This window comes from Aplysia californica, unplaced genomic scaffold (genome assembly GCF_000002075.1).
Source record: "Aplysia californica isolate F4 #8 unplaced genomic scaffold, AplCal3.0 scaffold00709, whole genome shotgun sequence".
Lineage (NCBI taxonomy): Eukaryota > Metazoa > Mollusca > Gastropoda > Aplysiida > Aplysiidae > Aplysia > Aplysia californica.
In genome coordinates this window covers 86,123-99,221 of record NW_004797979.1, presented here as the reverse complement: position 1 = coordinate 99,221, position 13,099 = coordinate 86,123, and the positions used below count along the sequence as shown (strand labels likewise).

At 41.4% G+C, this 13,099-nt stretch overlaps 1 protein-coding gene across 1 annotated transcript in view; it reads right to left on the bottom strand.

Moving 5' to 3' along the window:
* The window catches only part of LOC101857602 (progesterone-induced-blocking factor 1), a gene marked incomplete in the record, with an annotated part of 18,072 nt that extends 7,585 nt beyond the window's left edge, over nucleotides 1–10,487 (bottom strand). Inside the window, 11 exon segments of the mRNA XM_013088245.2 lie at nucleotides 694–784; nucleotides 1,341–1,491; nucleotides 2,056–2,221; nucleotides 3,301–3,399; nucleotides 4,212–4,337; nucleotides 4,638–4,819; nucleotides 5,939–6,047; nucleotides 6,456–6,589; nucleotides 7,222–7,341; nucleotides 7,670–7,912; nucleotides 10,000–10,487. Of these exon segments, the coding sequence (XP_012943699.1) occupies nucleotides 694–784; nucleotides 1,341–1,491; nucleotides 2,056–2,221; nucleotides 3,301–3,399; nucleotides 4,212–4,337; nucleotides 4,638–4,819; nucleotides 5,939–6,047; nucleotides 6,456–6,589; nucleotides 7,222–7,341; nucleotides 7,670–7,912; nucleotides 10,000–10,308 (1,730 nt within the window).
* Between the last annotated feature and the right edge of the window lie 2,612 nt (nucleotides 10,488–13,099).

Sequence of the window (13,099 nt, the reverse complement as noted above, 5' to 3'; positions counted from 1 at the left end):
GGGGAGGGGGAGAGAGAGGAGGAGAGAGTTTTAAACATAAATAGAATTTAGAATAAAACAAACAGAACTCAAACACTGCTGTCAGATCCGCATTATCGAAATGACAGTAAAAAGGTTAACTATAATTTAATATAACATTGCTAGCGATAAAGAAAATAAAATCAGAGATATAATTTTCATCTTCTTCAAGAGCCAGAACGGAAACAGAAATCTGCGATCATGGTTCGTGACCAATTTATTTTGCTCTCAAAAATGTTTCTGTTCCCCTCCGGCTCTCCCTCACTCTCTCAAAAATGCAAGAATTGCATTCCTTCTAACCTAATCATCATCCACTCATGGACATAGGGAAAGGACAGAACTTGGATTGAGCGTCAGAAAAAAACCCATCCAGGCTTCCCCCGCCAATTTGTCAACCCTTTCGTTGCCTTAGAAGTATAATCGGCGGAACAGAAGTTAGCACAAGTACAGTCAAAATTGTCTAGGACAACCACCCATCGTCATAGAAAAAGCAGATGTCTTAGACAGGTGGATGTCTTCCACACTGTTATAATAATGTGGGTTTTTTAATGAAACGGGGTAAACTGGAAAAGGTCATTTGTACAAGTGATTGCCTTAAATACAGGCGGCCGTTAGAGCAGGCTCAACAGTACCAAGAACCCTTGATCGCAAAACGGAAGGAAAAGTGGGACTGACCTCTGCTGCATCCTGCGCTTGGTGGTACTTGCCACGTTGGCACCGTAGCCGTAGGAGAAGAGAACTCTCTCGGCATCCTTCTCGTCTTCAACTGTTGGAGAGAGAATTACTCATTACAACTCATAAACAGAGACAGAAATTACTCATCAAAACTCCTAAACACAGTCAGAAAAGAAGAAAACAAGAGATGAGAGGTGATTCTGCCAATACTCCAACCATTCAAATGGAGTCGTTGATTTTTTTTTTTTTTACAAAACTCAGTTTACTACTTGTATGACTAGGTTCTTTTTTTTCACAGCATCGAGTTACAAAATGTAACAAACACATTAAAACAGCTTTTTATAAAAATTTTCACACAAAACTCTACACTTGGTACTTGTCTGATAAGTCTTACAATTTTGATAGAGCGGATAGAGCATTTGATTTCTGACCTCGCGGTCAAAGCAACTCAAAACAACCAAAAATAGCAGATAGAACTTTGTAATTCTGAGGTAGCGACATGACACAGAAGACTCACCCTTTGACCGACACAACACATGACACACGACACGTAACACACAATTCACCCTTCGGCCGACACAACACACGACATACGGCACAGACGACTCACCCTTCGACCGACACAACACACGGCACAGACGACTCACCTTCGGCCGCCTGCATGACCACAGTGTCCAGGTCCTGCTCCAACTTCTCGTAGGTTGCCAGTCGGGCCGTCTTGTCCGACACGGAAGCTTCCAGCTCCACCACTTTCTTGTCCATGGAGGCCTGAAGGCTGTAGTACTCTTTGGTCAACACCTGGGAACAGAAGGTCCGAGTATTACACCCCTTTTAAACACTAGAAGGTTATGGAGGCATAGAGGCTGTAGTACTCATTGGTCAGCACCTGGGAACAGATGTTCCGAGTTTTAAGTTTCTTTTAAACATTGTTAGGTTATCTGTGAGGAGAGAGCTCCGACCTAATCTGCATCCTCAGTAAGGCAGAGTCAAGTTGGTGGAGAAGCTTGAAAACTCAACAAAGAATCCAGATTTTTTTAAATCTTGAAAAGGATTCGAACCATGGTCATTCACACCATGTCTGTCTGTCTGTATGTCCCTGTTTCTCTCATTTTCCCTCTCTCTTCCTGCCACTCTCTCTCTTCCTGCCACTCTCTCTTCCTGCCACTCTCTCTCTCTGTTTTCTCTCTCTCTCTCTCTCTCTCTCTCTCTCTCTCTCTCTCTCTCTCTCTCTCCCTCTCTCCCTCTCTCCCTCCCTCTCTCTCTCCCTCCCTTTCCCCTCCACCTCTCTATCTCTCTCCCTCTCCCCCCTCCACCTCTCCATCTCACCCACTCTCCCCAAACCTCTCTCCCTCCCTCTCTCACCTCCACTTTCTTCTGCATCTTCTCAATGTCCATCTCCGCCTGACCAAGGTTCTTCACTGTCTCCGAGTGGATCATCTGCGTCCGCTCCGCCTCAAACATCTTCACCTTCAGATCGTTCTGGACTTCCGAGACTCGACTCTCACTGGTGGCTTGTAGCTGCCGGAATCTGGGGGGACACGGCAACTTACTCATCAATATCCCGAAACACCGTCAGAAATTAAAAACAACCAGAGATCAACTGCTTAGTGTTATGTAGCACTCCGCCATACGCAATTTCGAAAAGTAACGCTTGACAACGTCTTACACTGAGCAGCGGAGAGTAGTAGTGATTTTGCGAGGACTGGGTTCATTCAAATGCTGATTTTCCCTGTAACTCAATTTAGTATGACCAGCTTTTATTTTGTAATCATCAAATGGTGTTAAAACAGTTTTTTCCTTTTTTTTTTTTTCATTTCCATGCTAAACTCTCGAGGAAAAGTTTCAGTTTTTAGTTTTAATAAGTCTCACGGCACTTGCAAGACAAACATCATATAGGTGCTGTACATTTCAAGGAATTAATCAAAAGTAACATAAGAAGAAAATAAAGACTGATTAGGATAATAGATGTCTGATACCAAAAGGGGAGCAAACTACACCAGGGCACCCACCAACCACCTACTGACGAGCTATAAAATGAATTCACATTTGATATTGGTGCGAGTACAGAGAAGCACATTGACACCGTTATGGTTGTTCAGCATTGCGATAGCTTACTAAAAAAAAAGGGAGGTAGGAATAAAAAAGAGAAAAGAAGTAGACCCTGCCAGTGGTGCCCTTCATCCTCCAACAGGAAATCGCGGTTACAGCTTTGTAAGATAAGAAAAAACAGGTAGCTGAGTAAGAGACAACAAGGGGAGATTAAGTACGAGTAAACTTGATTGTATACACATGAAATTTTTCCTTGTATCTACCAACAGAAACAACAAAAACAAGTGCACACTGAGAAAAATAAATCCGCAGTAGCTGCAAAAGTGTAGCATTTTCACAGTATTAGAATAAGTCTTGCAAATGCAGTAAATAAACCTATGTATGTTCAGATCATTCACAATAAGCTGTGTACAAACTAAGGAATCAAAATCAAAGAAAAAAAAATTGGATTTCATGAAACTCTGATTGGAGTTCTTTGATGGGCAAAAAAAAAGGGGGCTCCGATTCTATCAAAGTACTTGGCAGCTTTGGTATAACCGTTCGTTGAGGTGAACTCACTCTGTCAGGAGTTGTTCGTACTTGACAGCAGTCTCCCGCTCGGTGCCGTTAACTCGGTCCCGCTCTGACAGTGCCATGTCCCGAGCCTCTCGCAGATTTCTGCACAAACAAAAAGAGTTTGAGTTTATAGTAAATGTTTTACGCCACTTGCACCAAAAATAGGTCATATAAGTGCTGGAGATTAGAGGTGTGTTTAGAGAGAAACATACAAAGAACAGAAAGAGGAGAGATAAGGATGATAGATGTTCAATAGGAAAGAAGGAGCAAACCACACCAGAGTACCCACCAACCACCGACAGTAAGAGTTTTACGTTACTTGCAACACAAATAGGTCACATAAGAGCTGGAAATTAGAGGTACTACTAAAGAGTAACATACAAAGAAAAGAAAGAGGAGAGATAAGAAAAACAGATGATTGATAGGAAAAAAGAAGCACACCACACCAGAGCATTCCAACCACCCACGAACAAAAATACATTCAAACATGTTAGTACAGTCAAAATTGTCCTAGATGATCACCCACTGTCAAGAACAAAAATAGTTGTCATAGGCAGGTGGGTGTCTTGGACAGTGTGAACGCAATGTTTAAAAAACCCAAAAAAACACTGGGGGGATGGGGGGAAGAAGGGAATAGGTCGTTTGTACAAGTGATTGTCTAGGACAGGTGGCTATTAGAGCAGGTCCAACTGTAGTTCAATGAAATGAGAAAGAGATAAGATAGATAAGATAAGATAATACTTTATTATCCCAGAGGGAAATTTTTCTTGGCTGTACAGAACTGTAAAAATAAATGCAGGTATTCATAAAAAATGTAAATTATATATTACTCTCATTAAAATTCAATATGAAAGGAGATGTAAAGAAGAAAGGTTACATAAGGCGAAATCATGACCTCATCAACTGTGTCTCACCTGTTCTCTCGCTCATACATTTCCCGCGTAGACGTTCGCAGTCTGTCTATCTCTCCGTTGGTGCGTACACGTATCTGCTCCAGCTCTTCCTTCAGTTTGTTCTCATACTCCGATTTGTACTGGTCCCTGGAAGAACAAAAGATAAACAACGTCAGTGAAATGACCTTTCACAGATCTACCACTCATGAAATGTGGAGATGGCAGTTTATGCTGACTTGGTCTTTTTAATTTTTCTTCTTTTTTTTTTGTGAGAGTTGAAAAAAAATAATTTTAATCAACTTTTAAAACATGATAGATGCCTTGGAATCAACCTCAACAGAAAAATTCATACCAATACAGCATAACCACCCTCCCTTATCCATCTATCTTCACACCTATCTGTCAATCCAGCACGAGGCACACACACGCCCACAAACAGCCACTGACCTGGAAGCCACGTATTTCTCATACATCTCCTCCCGGGCCAACTTGGCGTCCTCCAGTTGCCGTGACAACTGCTGCAGCTTCTCCTCCCCAAAGGCGTGCTTGTGGCTGGCCTCGGAGCACTGGCGACTCAGGTAGTCCTTGTCCTGCCGCAGGAGAGCCACCGTCTGCTTGGACGAGGACAGCTGGAACATCACGGAAATGTTTTCATTATTGTCACAGTATAAAAAAAGAGAAGATGGAGATATCTGGGACACGCTCTGAGAATGCCGAAGATGGAAGACGAGATTGCCCTATCAGACATGGCATTGGAAACCAACTAGAAAAGAAAGCTTGGAAGACCAACTGGAAGCTATAGAGGCACAATAAGAGATGAAGCAATCCCCAAGGGCCTAGATACGCCGAAAATGGAGAAAGTGGCACGCGACAGATAAGCGTGGTGTCGACTGCTCTCCGCCTTATGTACCTGACAGTATACGGAGAGAGTAAGTAAGTAAGTATGTTTTCTTTCATCATGTACATTCATGATGCACACCAATGCTTTTACCAAACAGGTATCCATTATGTGCAGTATGTTTGGCCTCAGGTTCACATAAAAACAGTACTTCCAAAATATCCTGAAATTTGGTGAGGCGCTTGCCAGAGTCAAACAGGCAGAGTTGTACAGACAGACAGAAAGACAGACAGACAGAAAAACAGACAGAAGTGTAAAGGTAATCGAACTCAGATCTTCTCTACCACGCAATGGCAAAAAGCCTCAATAAATACCAACCACAGACATCAACTTTTCTTTGTTCTGTCTGTAACATAAAAAGCAGTTTTGTTTCTCTTAGAGAAAGGACTCACTGCCTGACCACTGAGAAAGAAAATATTCCCAATAAGCAGTCCATTATTACTGGTCGGCAAAACTCTAGTCCTGCCATAACTCTTTATCTCCAGCAAGCCGCTCCCAGTGGCTCGCGGTCAGAACCGCTGTGCCAGTGAGTCGCTGACAGCGGCTCGGGTACATTCCTTTACGACGACTTCAACATCAAATTACTTTTCAGCAGCTGCCGAAAACAAATCTCTTTTATCAGGATTCTATTCATAAGATGAAGAACTATCGAAATAGGTTCACTTGTTTTTATTTTATGACCAATTCAGTGATGTTTCGTCATTTTTAGATTTAGAACCAAAAAAAGGCCGTGGCGTAGTGGGTTTACCCACCCCTCCCTTGAGATAAAGAGTTAAGAAAACACAACCCCCAGTGCATTATACTGTACACATGCCTTATTTCATGTGCAGCACAATACACAAAGTCTCACCTCACGACTGAGATCATCTCGTTCCTTTTGCAGCGCGGCCAGAGATGCCTCGGCTGCCACAAGTTGCCGCACAGACTCCAGCTGGTCTTGTTCAAACGAGTCCCTCTCACTGTGGAGAAATGGTGATGAATATTCAAAAGAACAAGGTTTTTCCCTTTCCAGGATTATTTCTTCTCAATTATTGTCCTACTGGAGACACAGTGCATCGCCACAACAAGACCCATTCTTTCTCCTGTAGGGGGTTCCACTTTAAAACAATCACTAAAAGAAAGAGCTTACAACACGAAGTACTCAAGTTATAAAGGAAGAGGTAGGCCACGTTAAAGATGGAATGAGGGAGTCATAGGAACCCTGAAAAACTACAGTTCAACATCTCAATTGAAAGAGCTGCAGGGTTGGGACTACCTTGGAAAAGTGCATCTCCCCCTGATGCTCAACAGCAACAGAGGATGAAAAAGTTAAAAGTAAAATACCAAAAGAAAAGAAAAGAAAAGCAACAAAAAAGAGTTCCACCGACCTCTTGACCCTGTCGTAGTTTTCCACCTTGTAGTCATCCACCTTGACGCGTGTCGCTGTTTCTGCGTAGTCAGTCGTGGCCTTCTGGTATTTGACCCTCAGCTCTCCGTGTGCCTGTCGCTCTTCCTCCAGGTTCTGTTCACAGACAAGACAGAGATAACAACAACATGTGAAGGGTACAGACAACATGAGTTACTTATTGGATTTTAGCCCTATGGAAATATAGACATACGGTATTACATATGTCAATTTTTCAATCCTGCCTTATGTAATTTATGAGTATTAAATAATAAAAGACATAATATTAAACTAGAAGAAAATGACATCCACTGTTGAAAACCTGCAAATTAAATGCCTGTGTAGATTTTTGGCTGATTGTGAGAAATAACTCATTTGTCAGCACGCCTCACAAACGGTACTTTATTACTCCAGAGTAGAATTTGCACAGTGTTGAAAAGGGCATTAGGTTAATAAAGTTAACAATTTTTACTTAAGAGACTCTCAAAGCCTTAAAGCTAATTTGACATTTTATGATAAATAAGCCAGCACGAGAACTCTAGCATTTTCCCAGAAAGCAGGACAGGATAGTGACAGGCAACATGGAACAGAAGGAGCAAATGGCAAGAGTGTCCCCATCACCAATCCTCCACAGAGTCAAAGTGTATACATGATAATCCCCACACCCTTAAATTCCATCTTGTACAAGGACATGCACACACAAACAAACACACACACAAGCATACACACACGCACACATTCTCCCTCACCTTCTGTACATCCAGCAGTTGCCTCGACAAACCAGTCACCTCCTCCTCTAGGGATTTGTTCTGGGACCTCAGCTGAGAGACTTCTGTCTGCACCGGCTTCACTGCTTCGTACTGGCGCATCTGATGATGTGTAGATAAAAACAGATAAAAAGTTGAAAAAGATACAACTCTTCCACTTTCATGGTCATTTACTTATACAGTCTAGCACTAGAATTAATAAAAAGAATAATTCTTTACTGATTACAGGGTTATTTTATGCTTAATTTTCAGCAGCTAATTTGACTAGAGCAGTAGATCAACATAGTATAAACTATGAAAGAAATCTTAGCCAAATCCAATTTGAGAAAAAGACCCCCCAAAAAATCAACACATTCACAAACACCAAAGAATGAATGGAAGCATGAGCCAGATCAAAACAGTTATAACAAACGAATTCATAAAAATTTACCGCAACATAATCTCTGAGCGACAACTCTTCTTCCGGCAAGCCTCGCAGCTGATAGAACCGTTCCTCGGAGATGGTCAGGTCTCGAAGTGACCGCCGCACGTCTCCTGCCTTCTCTTGCAGTCGCTCGTTAGCTGCCTCCAGCTGCTGTTGTCTCGACCGCACACCGTCCAGCTCACGCTTGATGAGCTCCTGGCGCTTCCGAGCATCGTCCGACTGAATCTGAAGCTCTGACTCCAGCCGAGCCTGAGGATGTTACAACAGGGAGGAATAAAGGGTGGAGAATTTCACACAACTAAGAGATCAAATGATCCCTTTTAAGGACAAGCAGGCTAACCCAGATTTCTGGGGTTTCCAGAAATCTTGACCTGCACCAAAAGTGAGCATCCACTACTTATATGAGAAGTTCAGTTTCATTGGTGGGTACATTTATTTTGTTATAGAGAAAACTCTCCATGTCTTTTTAAGAAACCGAACAAGGGGTAAAAACTTTACCATCGATTTTTTCAGAACAGTATTTTTCGGGATATCCCCCTTGTGCTTAAAAGCGACTAAATGAGGTAGTACTGAAAGACTGACGAGGGGCAGCCATTATTTTTTTTTCGTAGTAAAGAAGAGACAAAGATACAGCCCCTTGAACACTTGGATTAGCATGATTTTAAAGACCTTGAAGATCCCATAGTCAAAAAATTGGAAATTTGCAAATTTTTTAAAAAGTGACAGCTTGCATTTGTACACATCCATGAGAATGAACACATTTCGTACCATACATGGGGATTCCCCCTACTTATAATATAATTCTCTTGTCATGGTAAGCCCTAGCTTATTCTAGCATTAGAGTTCCAAAATTTACTTGGCCAAGGAAAAGGGCAGCTGGCGAATTAATTTAGTATAAAAAGTGCAAACAGTTTTCTCACACCCTCTCTTAACTGAAACAATGACTTCCTCAGACCCAGCTTATTCACGGCTGCTACATTTTATCATGTTGTCTCTATCACATCTATCATCTAGCCTCCATGATCATTTGTATAGCCATGAATATGAATCTGCGTGAATTATTTCCACTGTGTTACATTGTCATTGTTATTTTAAAACCTCTTTTTTCAAACCATAAGATGCAGTTCAGTTAAAATCTAGAGTAGCAAAAAAATAAAAAGAATTGTTATACGTGCATTTTTTTCTACACAACACACTATGGTACTTTCACTAAATTTAACTAGTCTGTTGTAGTATAATGACTATTCTGGCCGGGTTGTACTTTACCGGACCACCCGTCTGGGCCCATGATTACTATGCATGCCTAGCCTAACTACGCACTCATAGTTCTCTACGGGCGGACAAAAAGGTAGATCTAGTTCCGCGGGCGACTTCGCACAGAGAGCAAGCCAGGGCCGAGGAGGTGAGCGAGAGGTGGTGGTTGAGGGTGGGTAGGGGATTTAACTTTGATGGACCCACCGTGTATCATACCAGGGGGGGGGGGGGGGGGGGGGGTTCAGGGGGGGCAACCCCCTGAAAACAATAATAAAGAAAACACACAAACACAAAACAATTTACATGAGCGGACAATCGTGTTTACATATTAATGTAACAACAGTGGAGGGTTCCCCCCCTGGCAAAAATGATTTAAAAACACACACATACACATAAATGCAAAACAATAACATGAGTGGACCATAGAACTAAGTGGACAATCGGGGTAATTAGAGTTGGAACAGGACGAGCCTTGCTTCTCGGCACTCGTCAAGTCGCGAGCGGGACCGAGGGGGTTGCAATTAAGCAAATGAGCTCTCAAGCGCATCTCTCGTCCTCCATTGTACTTTGCCGGACCAGGAGAGAGATAGGCCTTGCAGAGTCGCGAGCAAATAAGAATAGTGGACCACGTGATTAGATTGACCAATTAGCCTCAAAGTGTCATGGTCGAGGGTCAAAGGGCACAGTGGCACGGTCGTGATGGCTGAAAAACCCGGTGAGAGATGTCAGTCGGTAGTTGGCAGTCGAAGGGTGTGGACGTAGAAAAGTGAGTAGGAGACAGTAGGGGAGTTCTGAAAGGAAGAATAGCGGACCTCACTAGGCACTAATGAAAGTAGTTCCGACCAGCGGTTACCGCTGGTCAGGTAAAGTACAATCTTACCACTATTCTAATGCCACTAATAACCGCAATATACAACATTATAAATATAATATTATAGATCTAGAATGACTCTAGAGAGATCTAGATCTACATCTAGACTAGACTAGATGTAGAATCTAGATCTAGAATCTAGACTCTAGATCTAGATATCTAGTTTGCTGTTATTCTGAGTGAAAGTGAAAGTCTTTTTTACGACACGAACCTGTAAGATTTGTTTCTGATGAGTGGCATCATGTAGTTTCTCTTCCAATTCTTCAGTTTGCTGTAAATGTTCAGCTTTCAAATTTTCTAAAGCGAGATTTTTTTGTGACACTTCAATCTTCAACAATTGCATGTCGTGTAACATTTGTTTACGTTCGATGATCTGCTTCGTGATGTGTCTTTTCTTGTTCCGTGTTTCCGCTTCGCTGTGGTCAGGCGACATCGTCAAATCTGTTGGCACACTGGTCTCGAGACTAAAGTCCTCGGACTCTATCTCTTCAAATGTTTTGGACAAATCTCTTGCAGCCATTTTACTTATAAGGTTTCGCCTCCGCAGAGCGGAGACTTATATTGAAATTCAAGTTTCCTTCGAATGGTCTTCTTCCTTAGCCGCGACCTGGCGTTCATCCGGGTTCTCTGTTACCCCGGCGGGAGGTGTTGTTGAAATTTTCTCCTGAAGGGAGAATTTCTTGGTTGACATAAATTGAATATTTAGAGAGCTGGACAAAACATACTTTGCACATAATATTATTTGTAGGCTATTCTGAAGGCTATTACATGTAATTAAATATTTGCTTCTAGGCCTACATATTGTTGTGACAGAAAGTGGACGTAAGAGATTTTTTGCGTAAGCATAAAAATTGAAAACTGTAAACCGTATAGATCTAATGTATCTATAATTCATCGTATCCATACCAGGACCTAACAACAAACTCCTCGTATCAACCTTATTATAATTCTTTTCATGAAGAAGGCAATTTGAATTACCGTATGTAGGCCTATTATTATATCTCATGGCTTTTATATTATACATCAAGTAAATAAAACTTGAAGACAGTTTCAATGTGCCTAGATATCTAGTTCTTTTTTCTAAGGCAAAATGTGTGGTCAGCTCTTTTGCTACCCGCAAAAAGGTTTGTCTTTAGGATCAGGGTTAATAATTGTTGCTTGAAGCTGACAAGAAGACCGTCAAGCGGAACAATTTGTCTGACCGATCTGGTGGTAACCGTCAATTATAGTAGAGTAAAAGCATCGCTGGCTTGTGACAGCTAAGCAATTGCTATAAAGATAGAGGAAATAAACCGTACTTGTTTGTTTTTGTAAGTGTTTTACGACGCTCGCAACTGCAATAAGGTCACACGAGCTCGTGGGACACATTAAACTTTTTCAGTAGATAGGAAAAGTTGAATCATGCCCGGGTAGTGACCGAAAAATGTTCTTCTCTAAATGTGTCTCCTTTCACCTCCTTTCCTGCTCTCTAACAATGTCCTGTCGTCTGCTTTCGTCTCCTCTTTCTGCCCCCACCCCCTCACCTCCTTTGCCTCCTCTTCTGGGCTCCTGATTCTTTCTGCAGCCTTTCTACTGCTACCCCTTGGTTTCTTAACAATAAATAAAGGGAACAAAATAGTGGCCGCCCCTCGCTGCCGTCTTTCAGTAGCCTACTACCTCGTTTGAAATTTAGGTTTTCTGAAATTCTCAACGTACGGTTTATGGGGCTCTCATGGTCTAGAGGTTAATGTGTTGGCCTCTCTTTCAAAGGTCCAGCGAGGGGCGGCCACTATTTTGTTCCCTTTATTTATTGTTAAGAAGAGACTGATATCCAGCCCCCAGAACACTTGAACCGGCCTGATTTAAAAGACCTTAAGCATTCCATTCTCAAGAATATGGAAAGTTGCAAATAAAAGTGACAGTTTATATTTGTATAATTTATTTTATACTGAGCCTTATTCGATTTTTAATGCCCGAATTCGAAAGCTAATTATTTTTTCTTTTACTTCATTCTCCAACGAAACAATTAACTATTCTTTAGGAGACAGTTGGCTAAAACAGCACCTGGACATGGATGGCTGGTGCCTCTAAGGAGACAGCGTGATGTTCCGACCAAGATCTATAGATTCTTGTTAATTTCACCTGAATAAGCTCTAGAGATCTGGCAAAGCTGTTAGTATTGTTATATTATAGTGCTTAGCATGGCAGGCTAGAAGAATAATTAAGTTACAGATGGCGGCGCCTTATACAGGCTACATATACGCAGAGCTTTGTTTGGTCTTCATTTTGGGTAGCCTTTCATTTTTCATAACTCTTTGAATCCTGTTTAAAAGGTTTCCTTTCTGTGGACAAAGTCTGAGGTGTTCTTCCGATGTCCAACACTTTTCATTGTTATTCTTTGCAGAATATTTCAGGAGTCTTTAGCGCTGAGATGTTACTCTATATTATCGACTCTTTTTTTTTTGGGGGGGGGGGGGGGGCTAGTACTAGTAGGTAAAAAAGAATACGCATGCAAAATTAGTTCTTGTGTTATCGAAGACACAAGAATTTACTAGTTAAATTCAAGTGTCTGTGGTTTTTAACCCCTGCATTGCTGAAACGCGCATCTTCGTTTGTACCGGTACAGTAAAATGCTTATCCAAGAGAGATTCGACTAAATCCATAGTACCTGCCATCTTATTATAGAATAAGCAACTGCACAAGTGATAGTTACATTTCTTGAACCTTCCTCTAAAGGCCAATTTAAGAAAATAGCAATGAACATGTTTTTGGGGACACAAGGGAATACATACGTCCTCGCAGCAGCAGTGAAGAGGTTAAAGTAAGCGTGTATACATTATGATACAAATCAATGGCAGACATGGCCGGGGTGCTCAGTTTGCCACAAATTGGTGTCACTATTTCATTTAAGTATTTGATTAATGACGACAGTCATAATTACAAAACTTAAACTTAACACTGTAGTTGCAAACTTAAGTTTTGTATTCTCTACCTTCAAATTGGTGATCTTGTAGTCGAGATAGTCCCTCTAAAATGTCAATTTAGCTTGTATTGTTCAGTATTTCTTCCTTTTTTAAAATGCAAATCAAAGCAAATTACTCTGTAAAATGTCAACAATGAAAGTTCTTTCGTAAAAAACAATTGAAAACATATTTAATTAAAGTGTTCACTAAGACTAAGATTAAAGATAGGTGCATCTCTGGACTGTTGTGTTTGATAAAGAGGCTTTGGTACCCTAAAAATAGGATACATGTGTCTTTCAGCCTTTACGTGAACAAAACGCTCTATATACTCTGGAAAATGAGCTGTCCTAGTTTACACAAGTTTGGTTC